Consider the following 18,402-nt stretch of genomic DNA (forward strand, 5'->3'; position numbering starts at 1 on the left):
TAGACTTTTGACCACATCGAGGTCAGCAAACACAACCAGAATTTCCACATAAGGCACACTGAATTAAAAGACGTACTGTCAATTCCTGAAAAAGTAATTTTATGCATGCCTTACGGCTTGAAAAGTACAGTAGCCTAATTATGTTTGCCACTTTGTCGATTTCTTGCCAGCTTCATGTACTCAGAAAAAATATTGCATTTCACAGTGGCTAGATGTAAAAATAGCCAAGCTGTGTCTTAAAACACACCAATCAAACCTGCTTGCATTACTAAGGTAAAGGTGCCATAGTTTGGGTGAGTAATCTTACAGCAGAGAGCAGGAGATGTAAACGTGTTGTTCAGAACAAAATTTGGGCTCCCCAACATTTAATAACACTCCTCCATTCAGTACCAATGTCTCTGTTGTCATTTGTAAAGGGTATCAATGTGCTAAAATGTGACCTTCATTAAACGTTTGCAACGTTCTGGTTTGACAGTTCATCTTCTGCAGGAGGCCTGATACTCCAGAGTGGCTAGAATGTGACAGCCTCTTGAGTGGTGGGATGGTTGGTGCAAGATGTAGAAAGAAGATTTCAGAGAACATCATTCTACCTTTATTCACTTTTATAGTTGGGGATTTTTTTTTCTGGCTACATATGTGTTTCTGTTTCATAAGCACTTGTACTGGTCATAGCCGTATCTCCAATGTGTCAGAAGGGATTTTATTTGTGTGTATTCGTTTAGCTTTGTTAGAAGGATAACACTGAAGTTGTGCTACACAATGGTATGTAGGTTTTAGATAAGAGTCGAGGGATGCCCCCAGGATAGAGGTGCTGAATGGATGAGCCTGGGTTTTAGCTAGGGCAAGGACTGCCGGGGTAGTTGGGATCTGTCACCCAGGCACTCTGATGTTGAAAGCTGTGGACATCCCCTACAGTCCTTCCCTGTTAAACAAAAGAGATGCAGGTCATGAGCATTTTCTTTCACTTCACTAAACACTGGATCACAGCAATGGCAAATAGAAGGAGGGAAAATGAGCCGTCTCAACCAAGTGTCATGTCCTCGCATGTCCATTTAGGGGTCTGTGACCTTAAACTAGTCTACTGCCTTTAAGCTATTTAAGATATTTTGGAATGTGGGATTTTAAGCTGCCTGCTTTACAATTTCAAACAGATATTTTTTTAACTTTTTCTTTATCTTTCTTTCTTTCAATCTGTTGTTCCTGAAGCAGATTCTATTAATATTCATTAACTTTTGGTCAATGTCTTCTTTATATGTGATTTATTAAAAAACAAAAGTATAAAAGGATGCAATTGGACATAGATGGACTGCTTCTCATAGAAAGCATACCTTGTTCTATTACTGTCATAATTTATGTCAAAGTTCTTAAACTCTGGTTCAAGACCTGCATTAATGCTTTTTAAGTGCAGTGTTCTTATCGCAGATGTTGCATATTCTAAAAATAACCTGCGATTTAGGAAATCCGTACATAGATATAGAGCTGTGACGGTGTGGGATTTTTGATCACCGCGGTGATGAAGCAGCAGGAGTCGCGGTGTTGCGGTTAACCGCACCCCGGAAAGTAAATTATTAGCAAAGATGTGAATGTGTTTATTATAGTTCAAATCACGCACCATATGCAATACTTGAGAAAAAAAAAGAGGAACATGCTGTGATGAGTCATCACGATCACCGTGGTGATGCGGTTATCGTCACACCCCTACATGGAATACAGATGTTTTACACACTTGATACACTTTTCTCAGACAGGCATCTTTTTTGTTTTAATTATTTCAAGGTTCAAACCTTTGTTGAAAAGTACAGTAAAAGTAAATGTAAAAAAAATTACAATCAAATATTTATTTATATGTGGCAAATATGACACATTCTGTACAGGAGACACAGAGGAGATTGATTAACAACACCATGCATTGTTTAAAAAATGCATGCAAAACGGCACTGGAAAAAAAAAACTGCAAAACAGCTAGACCGCGAAAGGTGAGTGGCAATACAGCGAAGGGAACACAGGAAACAAAGAAAAAAAAGTGTTTCTCCCATCACCCCTCTTTGCCATATTGGACAGCTACTTCCCAGTTAAAGTCAAAACATATTACAGATAAATACCATCAAAGTATCAATGATTGAGCACTATTACAGTGAACGGTTGCATAGAACCCCCTTCAGTGAGGGCCCTTAGGCAGGACCCTTAACGCTGCTGCCTCCCGAGTAGGGGTGTGTATTGGCAAGTCTGGCGATACGATACGTATCCTGATAAGCGCCCCACGATAAGATACGTATCCTGATATTTTACCAAAACTTTTTTTTCTCATAGAAAATGGGGGGGAAAAAAATATTTTCTTTCTTTTTTTTTAAACATGACTTTGAAAAAACTCTAACAGAATTTTAATGTCTTCCACTGGAATAAAATGGTCAAATTCAGTTTATTTAATGATCTCAATGTCAAGCACTGCAACTGTTTCTCATATATAAGTTGCGTTTACTAAAGCAAATTCATAGTGCTTTTATTTTGGTAAGTTAAAATATAGAAAGGGGACACACTTATTCTTTCCAGAAACAATAAAGTGTGATGATAAGGCAGCATGACAGCAAAAAGGAAAGTTGCTTTAATGTGACAAAGAAGGTACTTTGTTTACATATCTGCTCTGGCTGCTGCACCTTTGTTAACGCTGATATCCACGGATGTCGGCCTTTTTTTCAGAGCGTTTTACACACCCCTCTGATCCATCAGGTCGCTAACTTAGAATCTATTGCTGGGAGGTTCTAAAGAACTTTGGCCCGCTTTGCCGATAGCATTTTAGCCGATGCTAAGCGCATTAGCCTATTAGCCGCTGCCGTGCTTTATTATCTATCTTATTTATCTGAGCCGCTAAAAAGCACAGCAATCCACGTTTTATTTGTTACTGGCAGCAACATGGCACAGATTTTCTGTTTGGTATCCATCCCAAATAAGTAGTTCATCATGTCTCATAACAACAGAACAAGCTGCCTCTGGCTGCAGTCTTCCTGTTGTCTTGTGTGGTGTGTGGAGCTGCTCAAAGAGGCTCTGTGTGCTCTGCTGGCAACTAGCGGTCGGAGGGTGAAGTGGACAAAAAGAGTCAGACGCTGAAGGACACTCAGAAATAATTAAATAAATATCGTCCTGGCAGCATTTTGAATCGATACAAGTATTGCCAAATGAACTATCGCGATATTTGCCGAATCGATTTTTTTCTTACACCCCTACTCCCGAGCGCGGCTCGTCTGCAGCTCACCGCTCCCCCAGGGGATGGGTCAAATGCGGAGAACAAATTTCGCACACCTAGGTGTGTGACAGAAAGTGGATTTTTTTTTATGCAGTCATCAAAGAGTCAGACGATAAGTGTTATCTCAATTTTAAGATTATTATTTCATTTATTCGCCGATTAGCACAGGTTTTTGCAGCAGTCATCATGACTGGTTGACAAGTCCCTAAGAATAGCTGACTGCATAGCATGAAGAAATGTCTGTCCTCTGGCTGTTGTTTCAGGAATCCTGATTAGGTTTATTGGGGCAGAAAGAGCAGAGTTTTACCCCTGAGGCTGCAGCTTAAACTGTAAAGCTATTGTGTTGTTTCACATAAACCACGCCCCCTCCTCCTTTCTGTCTCACACCCATTCTTTTCTAATCATGTATCATCTTTTTAATGAATCCCCCCCTTGGCTAGTACGACATATAAAGCATCAGAGTGAACAGTGGTATACATTAACATGCATGCAGCAGAGCTGCACAGACGTTTCTTGCTGTTTGGGTGTCGACAGACTCGGAAGCCAGGAGTGGATCTGAGTCATGTCACTCGGACTCTGTTTGCGCATTCATTCGCACGGCATGACTCAGGTTCATAGATTAGATAATAGATCCTGTGTTTAGAACGGAGGAGGAAGTGCATCCCCAAAGGGTTAAAAAAAATATTTTTAATTAATCAATTTTCACTCTAATAAGATAACGTTTCTCATAGAAATTTACATTATTATTAATGAAAGTTCAATCTTTCTTCATTTTAAATTACTAGCAAGTACGGTTTATCAATGTTTGGGAGCTTGAATTTGACTAAAGTTTGAAAGTCTGTTATAATAAAAACACTTAAATAAAGCCACTTTTTTAGATATACTTTGATCTTTTCCTGTGTCACAATGGCTACAATCGCACTGCAGGGCTTAATGCTCAATTGCGATTTTTTCTTTTGAAAAAATTCGTTTTTTTGGCAAAGCCGTTTTCACATTTCCAATTAAATGCGAACTTTTGTGATCTCCTGTGTGACCATGAAATGACCCAGAAGTGATCTGCATGCGCAAAATAGTACTCAACGGGGAAGACGTTACTGTTTTTTGCGGAAGTAGCTAACGTTAACAATGGATGTCAACAACAGTGTTGTTAACAGCGGAGCTCTTTTTGCATTATTACATTTATTTTCACAAAGGAGAAACCACAATTCTAATTTACTCATTTTAAAAAGACATTGGAGCCAGGATCGTCTGTACCCAGTGTTGTGGAATGGGGATGTGTATGTGTTGGTGCAGCGCACGTGTGTGTAAGAGAGAGGAGAGAGTGCGTGCAGCGCATCAGGGAGTGACAGGGGGGCAGCAGAAGTGTGTTGGGGGCGCGCATTCATGTTGTGTGTTATGGAGGAAGGAGGATGATAATAAAAGATGGCTTCCCCCAGCAGAACTGCTATTGAGTCTTTATCAACCCGCTCTGAAGAATCTGAGGGTCCGAACGGGGAAGTGAACCCCGAAGGAGGATCCGCCTTTGGCCCCTTGAGAAGGTCTCTCCCGCACTTCAGACCACGGTCAGAAAGGAAAAAAAGTCATCGCCGGAAAGGTTCAACCCCAACGCTCGGTCATTTCGCTGGAAAATTGTTCAGAAACGCCCGGTTGCGATAAGAGATCTTGAGTTTGGCCTGAATAGAGCTGTCACCCCAAATATTAATCAAATCGGTGACATGGCTTCCCTTCCACTGACTGGTCTCGGTAGCATTGTCCACCATGGTTGATGTTTATGTTCTCGTTCCCGCCTACTTCAATGCAGAATGATGACATTTGTAGCTTATCAATGACATACTGGTCGGATACATGTGGCCTGGCCGTTCAGACGAAGGGCGCATTTCAAAAGATCTGATATGTATTGGATTCAGGATCACATAACCAAGTGGCTGGGTCGCATTTGAAAAGATCGGATCTGTGTCGTTCAGACTGTCTTTAAAAGATCATATACAGGTCGCGTAGGGGCAAAAAAATCGGAATTGGGTCGTTTCAGCCTGCAGTGTGAACGTAGCCTATCTCACACATTTAACTGAAAATACCTCAGAGTGAGGCATTTCACAGTAATTATTCGGTTCGATTGAAATAAGATTAATTTATTAAAGTCATGTTTAATTAATTGCACTAGAAAAGGAATTGTACGACAGCACTAAAATATAAATAAAACAAATTAGGTTTTTTTTCTGAACCTATTCTGTAAAATTAACTTAAGTCTCTTTCTCTCTTTTTTTTTTTTATCCAAATAAAAAAAACGCTCATCAGCTTTCTTAGAAGCTTCCCCAACAATTCACTTTGAAGGTTGATGTACTCCCAGTTGCTGTGGAGCATGCGATTTAGTTTAGTTTATGTACTTAAAATCCAAATAAATAATACATTTTTTATGTAAAATTGTATATCCTATTTTTTAAATGAGGCACAGACTATTTAGAAAAGAGAAATAGTTCATCTTAAAGGATTCTGGCATACTACTATAATTTTTCAGCTCAGCTGATAAAGCTGAGGATTCTGTGCCACTAGCACAGATTTGCTCCATACTTCAGCCAGATTTAGATTAATCTAAAATCTCTGGATGTTTTGGAGTCTCTAATACTGTATTTCATCTCGCAGATTGTCACGATCACTGCAGCTTACCGTCAACTGTTTAAAAAAGGTTTCAAGATTTTTACAAGTCATAGCTCTTCCAGTCCCGCTTATAGAATATACAAAGGAATTTAAACAAGATGAATTAACCCTGATCCTTAAAGATTTGGTTCTGAATTGTGGACAGGTTTGTCTATTTCTCAGCAAGCTGTATTTTGTTCTCTGGTGTTTGGAAAACCCACAGAGATGGCTGAGTGTCAGTCTTTTTTTCCCCACAGGGCTGTTTGACCCTCCTTATCTTCTGTTTCTTTTCCTCCATGCTCTGGTCTGGTCCCAGCCTCTACTGCTGCCACATTTGCTGCAGTTAACCCAGCTCTGCCACAGCTTTCCATCAAAACACCAAACCTCAATGGAGCATTCAAGCCCAGACCCGCTCCATTATTGCCCCTCCTTCTCATTTCACCCACTTCTGCCCTTTCCTCCTCCCTTTATTCCCTCCCAGGACATTTTTGGGCCCGATACAGGAAGAAGTCCAAGCTTAAGTTATTATAACACCACTGTAGTTAATGAGCTGGATTCGAAGCAATACTTATAATAGAAATAGATAGGGATCGGTATCGTTAAGGTTTCAACGGTACTACTACTCTTATTGATCCGGTATTTTAGCAATACTCTTAACGATACTTTTTGAGGACGAAAAATAAATGAATAACAAATTAAGAACATAAAGTGTTTTATTTCCTCATTATGCAACATTGTTTTTTTAACAAAACATTTTACTTTAAACATGATAATGTTACAATACAAACCTGGACTGCACGTGGATGTGCTAGACCACGGGTGTGCAACCTATTCCTCTCAAAGAGCCATTTGGATCAGTTTCCCACTGAGATGAAAGCACAGGAGCCGCAACACTAGGTGTGTTAGAAAAAATGTTTTTGCAGATATATCGCGATAGTTCATTTGGCAATACTTGTATTGGTTCAAAATGCTGTTAGGATATGTATTTAATTATTTCATTTAATTATTTTTATTCTTTATGAACCTGATGTTTCATTTGATCTTTTGTCTATTTTCCACAACCTTGAATAGACTTTTCTGTCTGTTAAACACCCAGAGTTAAGATGAATGAGATGATGGAAACAAATTCACTTTGATGCAGACTCCTTTCTATTTATTTATTTATTTAATCCAGTAAACCCAATAAATAATGTTAATTTTATTGATGACAGCCATTTTTTATTAGGAAGCAGCTGTGAGTTTGTTGCGGGTCTTGAATCACAAGCGGTGAGTCTAAGCCCCGCCCCCGCCTCTCTACCTGTTTGTTGTTTTCCCCCGCGTGCAAACACCCCCCCAGTGTGTTCTACACAGACAAATAAACATACGGTCATTGTAGCAGCAAGGTGACAGGATCGTAAGGGCGCCCTGACACAGATTTAATGACATCTACGTGGAAATGGGGGGTCTAACTAAGTCTAGGGGCATAAAAGGATTTTTTTTTGGGCGCTCATGTTTCCCCTACGAGATCGCCACTGACTGTCTTTCCAGAAACACCTTCCATCCCATGACAGACTCTGGTCGGCGTTCACAGCTGCAGACACGCCCCCTCCGCTGTCTTGCTCCTGCCTGCTTGCCCTACCTGACGCGCCGAGAAATGTCTGAACAACAGCCCCGCCCCCCGTGCACACAAATAGCCAGACAGACCTCTCCTCTTCAGCGAGAATACAGAGTTGCCTGTATGCATTGTAATGCAAATATACCTAAATAAATTGAAATCTTTAGGTGTATTGAGACTGGACACATTTGGTCCTCTTTAAGTGAACCAGAGTTTGTTTCCCCCCATAATCAGGAACAAATTTTCAGTCGGAATACACCCAACTGGACCCTGGTCCAGGACCCGCTCCCGGATCTTTGGAGGTGGTCTCTGTTCATTTTCAATCAGACTGAGCTTCGGTTGGCTCTGAGATTCCTCAGTCTGAATACAATCCTTTGAAATTACAAAAATAAAAGAAACATTGTACATAAGGACTTTAGGCTATGATTTGAGATTTGTTGTTGGAGACAACACAAGAATGTTTTTTTCAACCTTTGAGTTCTCAGTTTTTCTGTGCTGCCTCTACTAGAGCTAATGTGGCATTATGTTGCTTTCATACTTTCTTATTCCATATTCCAGTTACATGTCATACAATTCATAAGCAAGGCTCCAGGCTAAATTGTTACACCGGTGCGCCTTTTTGTCTTAAGTGCACCAGCACGAATGTTTAGTGCACCCACCTTCTCAACCTCATTGCCTTTTACTCTGCAGTTTACATAGTCACTTTCCTTTTGTTCACTGTCGATATCAAACTGGTAAACAAAAAGTCCTTTATTTGAAACAAAGTTCTACAATAATGATAAATTACATGAAAATATTGGTGTTTTAAGACCCACTACCATGAAATGAATGCTTTTTCTCATGATATATAAAATATTTTAAGAACAAAAGTGCATTTCTAATGTTAGGTTGGGGTTGTGAGGGGTGGTAAGCTATCAGGAGAGAGTGTTGACAAAGATTTCATGAGATACCAGTAGGGGCTTACTCTCACGCAAACAGTCCTGCCCACAACTCAGAGGTATTGAACTCCTGCCGCTCTACAGAAACTATGTCCAAGAAGACGACAGATTGCTAAAAACTGCATAATCATAATTATAAAGACCACTGCTTTGTAAATGAATAAAAATATAGTTGGAGTAGGGCTTTACTGAGCTGAAATTTAAGTAAAAAAAACACCTTAATGTTGTTTTTTTGTTATTTGTTTTGGTTTTTTAAATTGTTGTGATCTTTCTAATCTTTTTGCGTTAAGTGATTTGTTGATGTGTTTTGAACTTCAGGGCTGCCGTAGTTAATCCTTTAACGCCAATAATGTTGCAGCGACACCTATTTAACACAGACTATTTGACATACTGTAAATCTTCAACCATTCACACGATCCCCGTGAATCAGCAGATTTTGACGCAGGGAAAAGCTTTTCTTTCCGGCTTTGTTCCGATATGCAACGCATTACTGAGGTAGAGAGCTGCGGTGCCGCTTTTCTCTGCAGCAGTATGCACTGATAAACGTTGATAATGCAAACACTCCACAACTGCACGGTGCTGCAAATCAGCTCACGGCTGCTTTTATCCGCATCAGAATCAGCTGGAATTATGTTAAATGCGTTAACGCTTGAAAAGTTACTGTAGACGAAAGTATGTAAACAGTGGAGCTGAATCTCTGATAAAGAATTTTTCATCCACTCCAACTGTCGGGCGTGTGTGCACAGGGATTTTGTGCACAGAACCAAACAGAACTGCTGGACCATAGATTTCTTTTTTTGTAAGCGCACCATTGAAAAACCCAGTCACACGTGTGACCAAATTGGTTGTGCTCTAAAGTTTTGATGAGTAAATAACCATCTATTGCACAAATCCTTTTTAGCCCACACATGCATAATCTTTGTCATAATCCCCTCCCCTTATCTTCCTTGTTAATCATTTTTACCCTTTTATCTTTTTTAGTCTACCTTTGGGTTTAATTTTCCGAGTCCCTCCTTTTCTTGGCAACTTCTTTTCGGTCCCTTCTCTTAACTTGTTTCTGTTCTTTGTTGGGATTCCTCTTTTATTTTATTTTATGTATTTTTTTACTGCTGTGGCTTTTTCTGATCTCTAATTATAACTTTTCTGATCTGCTCTCATAAACAGTTTGTAGAGGGATTGCTTTAAGCTTGGCAGGCTTTCCTCCCCTTTTTTTTTTTTCCTGTTCTGCTGTGAGTTTGTAGGTGGAGGAGCCCATAAACAAAAAAACCTTTGAGACAAAGACATCCACTGTTATGTCAAAAACAAAAAACATTTTAAATCTCTTATAAAATGTCTTATAGTATGACACACCATCGAGCCCAGAAGAACTGAAGTGGCCTTTCATGTTTTTTTGTTGTTCTTTTTTAACCATGTAATTAAGCAAGGAAAACCTCTGCTGAGTCAGTTCTACCATCATTGAGCTTGTATGTTCAAATGCTCATTTAAGTATGGGTGTGTGTGTGTGTGTGTGTGTTTATGTGCTGACTTTTCCATCTCTCCAATTTATAGGTTTCCTAAAGCGGGGGCTACTTAAAGCTAGCTTTTTTTTTTCTCTGGCCCTGGAACTTATTACAGTCTGAGGCATTTTCATAAACGAGCTATTCAGATGTCTCTGCTCGGCTCTGAAAGGGACTCAGTGTCGCAAGGAGAAACAAAGTTGATGTGAGCTACTAAGTTGTGAGACCTCCTTGTTATGAAAAACTTGTATTCAGAAATGTGTAGTCATTTGTAATTCTGTTACACTGTAATACAATCTTGAGGTTTAAAGTAGTAAAAAATATAGATAAAAAAAGCTTTTGAAAGTGTTTACAAATTCCAACTTTTGAACAAACATATTTTGTTAAAGGTAGTTTATGCATCTTCCTCCGCTTACCCGGGACCGGGTCGCGGGGGCAGCAGTCTAAGAAGAGTAGAGAAGAGTAGTTTATGCAAAAACATGAATTTACTTGTTGTTTAAAATATGTCATATAACATATTTTTCTTGGTGAATTTTTACATTTTTTAGAATTTATCCTACTTAAAAAATGGTAGCAGTAAAGCATAGTATAGCAAAGTATAGCATTCTGATATATGAACTACAATATTGCTATTAATATCAGGTAAAATATCTGCATTTGCTGGCAAGAAAAACCTAGAAGAAGTGTAGCATGGAGTAAGTGTGAAAATCTGATTGGCTACCTGTATTATTAATGCAGATGTTAGGAGTGTTCATGGGAATAATGAAATGCAATTTTTGATAGAGGTAACTGTTCTTTAAATGTTCTTTTATGGGATGTCTACCAACAAAAGCAAAGAAACTGAAGAAAACGTCTTAAGCTACATTCACACTGACCTTGGCAATGCGCATTCAAGCGACCACTTCCAATAAAAGTCCATGTAAACGCGTGTTTATGCACATTTCAAGCCTCTGGGTTCAAAACTCTAACGTTCACGCGTTCCTACGCAAGTTCCTACAACCATTGTTGGGCTCAACGTGCAAAACGCATGTTGAAAGTTAAACCAGGTTTAACTGTGACCAATCAGGGACTTGGTAGTGACAATTGGATGGTGTCCCCTTTAATTCATGGAATTTGTGGAGGAGATATTAATATCTGTGGTTTGTGCCTAGTTGGAATTATAAGACAGCAAGTCTTTCATGTATCAGAATGGAGCTGTGAAACAAAAAGGCTTGGAGCAGGATTTGTTAGATTTGCACCATTTCCTACCAAGCCTTTCCCAACTGTAGCAGACATATGTTAGTAAACAGCAGCAATATGGTGTCCAATATGAACACCATATGTTCAAAGGGTGTTGAAGAATGTGCGGTGTGAACATAGTATTAGATTTGATTTAGCCTTCAATTCAAGATCAGAATATAATACTTTATTAGTTCTACTTTGGGAAGCTCAGATGTTATCCACAGTCTTAAGAGAAATTCCGAAAAGAGAAACAATAATTGAACAACTTCTGCTTTTCCGTTTTTATAACTGGAGCTTCTGCATACTTTAGAATGATTTCTCAAGATCTAAATGCGGCAAATAGACAGTGCATCTTAGGTGACAGTGAAGTATTCTGACATGTTAAATTTAGATCATCTTTTGTCAGCATTTTGCCTCTATGAAAAGGAAAACCATGGCACTGGTTGTGCAGTAAAAGGGGAACATCTAGTTTTTAGGAGTTAAATTTCTAACGGGCTGTTTGGGGGAAATGGGGGGCCAGGGGGGGGTCATGTCTGATTGGTAAAGAAAGTCAAGTTTTAGGAGTGAAAATGTGACACATTGACAAATAGCTGAGATCTGGGGGGCAGAAGACATATGACCTGGAAACAGTTTTAATCTGCCGCTGAGGATCTCTGATGTGTGATCAGGATTAAAATGTTTACCCCTCCCTGAAGCTTTGCAGAAACTGTAGTATTTTGCTCCTCCTCCTTAAATATTTGTTACTACTTTGTATTTATTGTATTGTAATTATCTCTCCTTTTCATTTTTCAGGTTTAACGTGAAACCAGTCAGGTAAGAAAAATGTTACTTTCCTTTTCTTTTTTCTTTTTAATTCTTGACTGAGTAATCCTGTGGCAACAAATGTAAGCATGCCTGGTTTACACACAGCTCCAGATGTGGGAAATGGTGTAGGATTTACTAGGTCTGTTGTGCTGCAACACAGAAGTCTTCAGAAATGGGTCCAAACATACCCCCTCCAACCCCCACTCATACACATATACAGACTGAGTAGAGGACAAAGGGGTCCCTCTTCTATGGGCAACCCATCACTGCCTTTCACTATAAGCAGAACAGTGGTCTTTCACAGAGGGGGCCGGCATATAGGCACAGCCAGCCTTACACAGCCTCATAAGTTCAAGTTGGAGTCTGGCCTTGTGGCATCTTCACTTAGGAGTGTCCTTTCTCTCCTTTGCTCTTTGGGCACTCAACAGAGCAGATTCACATCCTCTTTGGCTGCTACAGTATACAGTAGACACACTCGGCATCATTCATTCAGTTAAAGGTCTTCCTGCGACGCTAACCTCAGTTCTACAATGAACAATCCTCCGTACTTTCTGTCGCAGTCAGTTCTGTTTAATGCACATGAAGCTTTTGCTTTTGTGGAGGAACAACACACTAATATGTTTGCACTACAGTGATTTTATTTTGTTTCATTCTATGAGGAATTAATAGAACTACTTTTAAAGCGAAAACTTTGACCTTGACTCATTGTGGTTTGCACCAGTCAGTCACATGCATTTATAAGCTTCTAACAGATGTTCCTCTTTTTCTAGAACCAGCAGCATTCTCAGTAAAGACCATCCGCCAGACAAGAAACCCAAAAGTGACAAATCATCGCTTCCTTCAAATGAGTTTGACCCCACAGGTAATGCCACACGCCTACTTTCTGGATTGCCTTTTGTGTTCTGTTTTTAGAAGCTTGCTTACACCCTGCTCAAGCCTGTCAGGAACAAGCTGCATCTGTTCTGACCTTTTGGCAGTGAGAGCAGTCGTGACTTAAAGGTTCTTCTCCCTCATGTCTTTGCTTCTGTCAACATATACACATTATATCTTAAAAAACGTGTGTAATGTGGATAATTGGCACAAGACATGATTAAATGGAGAAAAGTGTTAGATGTTGTAATGTGTGCTTTTGTTTGTTATAGACAGTTGTACATTAATCCTAATTTGTGTGGATTTATCTAAATTATTCTGTAAATGTAAAATTAACCAATAGTAGAAATATAGTCTTAACACACAGATGCAAAACCCCAGGCCTCGAGAGCCGGTGTGTCTGCAGGAATGCCACCGTCAAGGCCTGGAGTTGCCCATACGTAGACGTAACATGTAAAAAAAAAAAGTTTTATGAAATGTATAATGCATTAGACTTTAAAACACAGGCACACGCTAAAAACAAAAAGTAAACTTCAAAAGTTTGTTTATTGGGGTTAAAAATTCATCAACTTGCATTGATAATAGTTTCACGTTTTTGTGTTCTGCAGCTTTCCCTGATTTAGAGGGAAATTATTATTAATTTGGCGAGCCTGTTGTGCACGTTAGTCTGTTTTGCATTAAGGTTGCTCTGAAATGGACTAGTTTATATTGTCACACTGGCTCTGGTGTTTGTTGGCAATCAGTATAAGATGATTTGAGATACAAGTAAGCTTCCGTATTTATAAAAAAACTCCAAATCCACTGCATCACATGGTGGCTTATCTGTAGACGATGCTGCAAAATATTTACAAGATGTAATCCAGTGGTTGCACATATGTAGAATCTGCACTACTCTGCATGGCCAGAGCAGTGCCATCAATAAACACGCTCTTTTACTTGCCTCAAAGTATGATTACATACAGTGGATCGAAAAAAAGCGTTTGGGAGTCACCAATTCTACAAACTATCCCACTTAATAAAATGATGTCTGTAATGTTCATCATTTATATACTTCAACTGTGAAACAGAATGTGTAGAAAGAAGAGATCATATTGGGAAATTTTTATAGAATTTACTTGTATAATGATGCAGAACACAAGTATTTAGCCTGTTTAAACTTGTTCTCTATATAAAAAATACCTGTTCACACCCTTACACAGTCAAGACAGCAACCCCTTCACCATGTCCAGGACCCAAAGAGTGTCTAAGGACACCAGGGACAAGATTGATGAGGATAAAAGTTTGCTGGATTTTCCAGCATGAAAATATGATCCCTGACACATCACCCAGGCTACAAAGAAGTAACTATATCAAAAGCATTTCAAGGTTCTGGAAGGGCCTAGCCAGTCGCCAGACGTCAATCTGTGGGGGAAGTTGAAAGTTTATAATACCCAGCAACAGCCCTAAAACATTGCATCTCTTGAGAAGATCTGAAAGGAAGAATGGGCCGGAAAAAGAAAAATAAAACAGCTAAAGTGTGTGTAAACCTGGTTAAGTCGTACAGTTAAAATTGTTAGACCTCTGTCAATGTCAACCAGGGTTACATTACAAAATACTGAGGTAAAATTTTCTTAATGGTTAACTCCTAATTTTCTGCACAAATAAATTCTTTAAAAAACATGCCGTGCAATTCCCTGGATTACTTTTTTTCACATTATGTCTCACACAGTTGAAGTCAGCTCTCTAAGTGGGAACAGAAAAAGTAGCTTTCAAACCCTTTTTCGCCCCACTGTACATACTGTTCAGCTAGAAGCGCTGTTTACCGTGAATAAAATAACAACAACAAAAAATCACATCTTCTTGGTGTGCCATAATAAAAAGTCTTTTTTTAATTAATATTTTTTGTAGATTCCTCTTAAATTGTCTATAGAAGGTGGTTAAGAGACTGCATCTCATATTCATTCATTTTTTTTTCTATACCGTTTATTTTTATTATTTCTTCCCTTACAAAAGCTAAAATAAATTGATAAAAGCTTATTTTTTTACTTACTTTATATATGCAACAAACTAGTATTTCTAAAGGCTAAACAAAATTTTTTGCCGTTCAGTTTTACTATACAGTGATCGCTCGCTATAACGTGGTTTACTTTTTACAGTTTCGCTATTTCATGGATTTGCATCGTGTATTGTGTTCTGCATTCTGATTGGCTAAAAAGTCACTCCGCTTCTTCTCTACCTGTGCGTCAATAACGTTGACGTACGTAAATCAGCTTGCCAAATTTACATTATGTACGTGCAAATCATCTTGCAATTTTGAGTTTCTCTAAAACCCATAGAAAAAAGAGCAACAACTGCCGATCACTATGTTCTTCTCCCGAACAAACACAGCTGCACCGCGGGCTTCAAAAGAAGAAAACACTGCAGAGTGGAGTCAGGATGCAGCGGCTCAGTCTGAAGAGCAGTGAAATACACCTGAGTCACTATTTGTCCGAATGTACTTTGTATTTTTTTTCATAATCATTTTTAATTTTCTCCCGTTTAATCCAATTACTCGGGTCGCGGTGGGCGGGGCTAATCTCCGCAATTTGAAGCCTTCTGTTGACATCGATGATTCAAATTATTATTTGACAGTACAGTACAGAAGTTATTTGTTGGAAAAAAAAAACGTTTCTAAAGTACTTTTATTTGTGAAAAAAATGCTTGAGCCTGTTTGTTCTTTCTTTTTCAATGTATAATAGAGTATTTAATTGTATAATAATTGTAAATAAAAATAGAGGTTTCTACCTCATGGATTTTGCCTATCACGGGTTCTTTTTGAAACATAACCCCTGCGAAAAACAAGGGTTTTCTGTAGTTGGGAGAGATTATTATGCAAAAAGCAAATTACTTTTGAGAATAAATTACATTACATATAAGTGAATCGGCTCATACAATTGAAATTCCTTTCAACAAATTATTGTTTAAAAATTCATTGCAACGTTTTTTTTAATGAAGCAAATGACAATTCCTCTTATACAGCTCATCTCGCTGTAGTCATTTGAAATGCTGAGCTTCCAGTGCAAGCTGATCAGTTGATCCCCGTCTCATGATGGCTCCCAGCAGATAGACTGCAGTGCATCTGCTCCTGCAGGGATCATCTGCCATGTTTACTGCTGTGCTTCGGGAATGTTGGATGTTTAAAGCTTTTATTCTTTCAGTCGTTTTTACCTTAGAAAGAAGCCATGAGATCTTTGGCATCACAAGAGGAAAAAAGAGGGGATTTTGACTGTTTTTAGTGGACTCCTAATGTTTTGGTCAGTAAACAAAACACTGAATTCAATCTTAAGGTTATTGTTGGATGTTGTGGTGGGAACTCCTCCAACCACTTCAACTGTAAGGATTAATTACAATCTTTTCTTTAGGAAGTTATTTTTGGTGTGAATAGTCGTGATTTACTTTTTACTCACACGTGGCAAACACAGAACCGTGGTTCTTGTTGCATTTCATAAGATTTATTAGACAGAAAATTAAAAAAAAAAAAGAAAATCACTGCTGGAATCTATTTTAAACCATTTATGAAACCATTTTGGCTGATACTTTTTGCTGTAAGTGAAAAAGTATTGTAATTTGGAGCCTTTTTGACCAAGTGTTGATATAAAGAAAATCTGCATCCGCGTCCTCTTTTTAGACATTGCATGTCCAAAGCATGTCATGAAATACAACATGTTTGCATGGCATATTTTTCTGTATGTCCTTGACATTTTTTTGCATGTCACCTAATCTACCACTTCTTTTCTTTAATAAATGTCATTCTTTGATTTTTTTTTTCATTTTCATGCAAAAGTACATGTTTAGTAATTTATCTAATATAACCACTTGATTGATTGCGTTGAAGCTTCATTATTGAAGATTCGTTATTTTATGGAGAGATGATGGACAAAAGTAGTCGAACCCACTCAACCCCTCCAATATGGAATTTTAAAATAGCTTCAAGACATCCAGAAACAGTTATTTTTTCATTATTAATTAATTTAGAGTTCTTCAACTTAGAATAGAATAGAACAGAATTTTGTCGATCCTACAAACGGGACATTACTGTGTTGCCATAGTTCTTTGAAAAACAGCTGATAGATAATAAATAACTCTAAAAAATAGACTTCTTCTTTTTGTAGATGCCTCATAGCAAAGTGCATTAGCTCACAGGAAGAAAGATCTGCAAAAGCGCTCCTTCCTGAAGCGAGGGTGTTTCAGTCTCTGACTGAAGGAGCTGATCAGTGCACCCTCTGTCTCATGCAGAGGGCGATGAGGATTGTGCATGATGGATTCTAGTTTCTGTATCATCCTCCGCTTACACACTACAGCCACAGACTTTAGGTGACATTAAGGAACAGGGCCGGATCTCCGCACCAGTTTGTCGATCCTCTTCCTGTTCCTGTCAGTGCATCCCCCTCCAAATGCAACACTGTCATCATAAAAAACTCTTGAGAGTCCTGCAAACTCCAAAGGACCTCAGTCTCCTATGCCTCTCCCGTGACCTTCGATTGCTTCTCTGGCAGCAATTTGTTGTTGCCAAGCAACAACAGTTGATTGTGTAAACAATTCACCCGCAGACTTCTTCACACTGCAGTCATTACGTGTGAAAAAGTCCGTGTCCATCAAAAACAGGTTAATAATAATAGAATAACAAAACAAAAACAAGTAAGCTAACAACAAGTAAGCTATAGCAAAATACATATATTTTACATGGTCCCAAATTTATATGATTTTTTTTTGTTTGTTTAGATTTTCACATTATTGTCAACAGATGTGGAAAACCTTGTCTGATGGTAAACTAACAGTGATGCTCAGGAACGTTGGAATTTAGAATTCTGTAATTAAAGCAGAGTCAAAAGCAAACAGCTGGTTAAAAATACTGAAACAGAATAGTGCTACATCAGTCTCATGTTTTTCAGGGCCATTTCCTCTGTGTCATTCCCCCTTTTATTCCACCCTCCATTCGTGTCTGTATCTAATAAAGACAAGAAAGAGAGAAATAGTTTTATCTTGCAGACTACATCCTTTGATTCAAACTACTGTTTTGTTTTAACTGAATATTTGTCCTTAAATTCTCTTTTCCCATGATTTTTTTCTCCCTCATGATTTTCTCTTTCCTTTTTGTGTGTCCTGTCTTTTTTTCTTTTCTTTTTTTTTGTGTGTTTGGGTCACGCTTTGCTGTCTGGTGGGGGCTCTGAGCAGATGCTCTGGTGCTGCAGAAGAGTGGCAACAACAGTGTGCTTGCAGAGGGGAAGCCTGAGTCCTGCGGTAAGACGCTCTCGCAGGAAAAGTTTCACGTAACTACCCAAAGATCCTGGTGTGAAATTGCCTGCAAGATTTTTGCTTCCTGTAAACATAGTCTGTTTGGATTGTCAGTGGTCTAATATTTATTGATTAAAACCTACTTCCTTGCTGGTTCAAATCAAGTCTTTTATTTTATTTTTCTAACCATTTTGCCTGGAATAATGGAAAATGATGGACGCATCAACCAATTAACCAATTCAAAACCAACACAGCAGCTCAGACTCAAAATCAAACTCAGCAGTGCAAGAACATGATCTTGAGCCTTAGTCATGTCTTCCTTTTTGAGGGTTGACCTGTATGAGGAGCACA

General features: G+C 38.7%; 1 protein-coding gene across 2 annotated transcripts in view; it reads left to right on the forward strand.

Moving 5' to 3' along the window:
- The window catches only part of arhgef12 (Rho guanine nucleotide exchange factor 12), a 47,217-nt gene that overhangs the window by 9,126 nt on the left and 19,689 nt on the right, over positions 1–18,402 (forward strand). The window contains exons 2-4 of one of the 2 annotated variants that reach the window (XM_023961378.1): positions 11,917–11,937; positions 12,699–12,790; positions 17,992–18,057. In XM_023961378.1, the coding sequence (XP_023817146.1) occupies positions 11,917–11,937; positions 12,699–12,790; positions 17,992–18,057 (179 nt within the window). The remainder of the gene's footprint in view (positions 1–11,916; positions 11,938–12,698; positions 12,791–17,991; positions 18,058–18,402) is intronic. The other variant, XM_023961379.1, reaches the window with a different exon arrangement.

This window comes from Oryzias latipes, chromosome 13, assembly GCF_002234675.1.
Source record: "Oryzias latipes chromosome 13, ASM223467v1".
In the NCBI taxonomy this organism is placed as follows: domain Eukaryota; kingdom Metazoa; phylum Chordata; class Actinopteri; order Beloniformes; family Adrianichthyidae; genus Oryzias; species Oryzias latipes.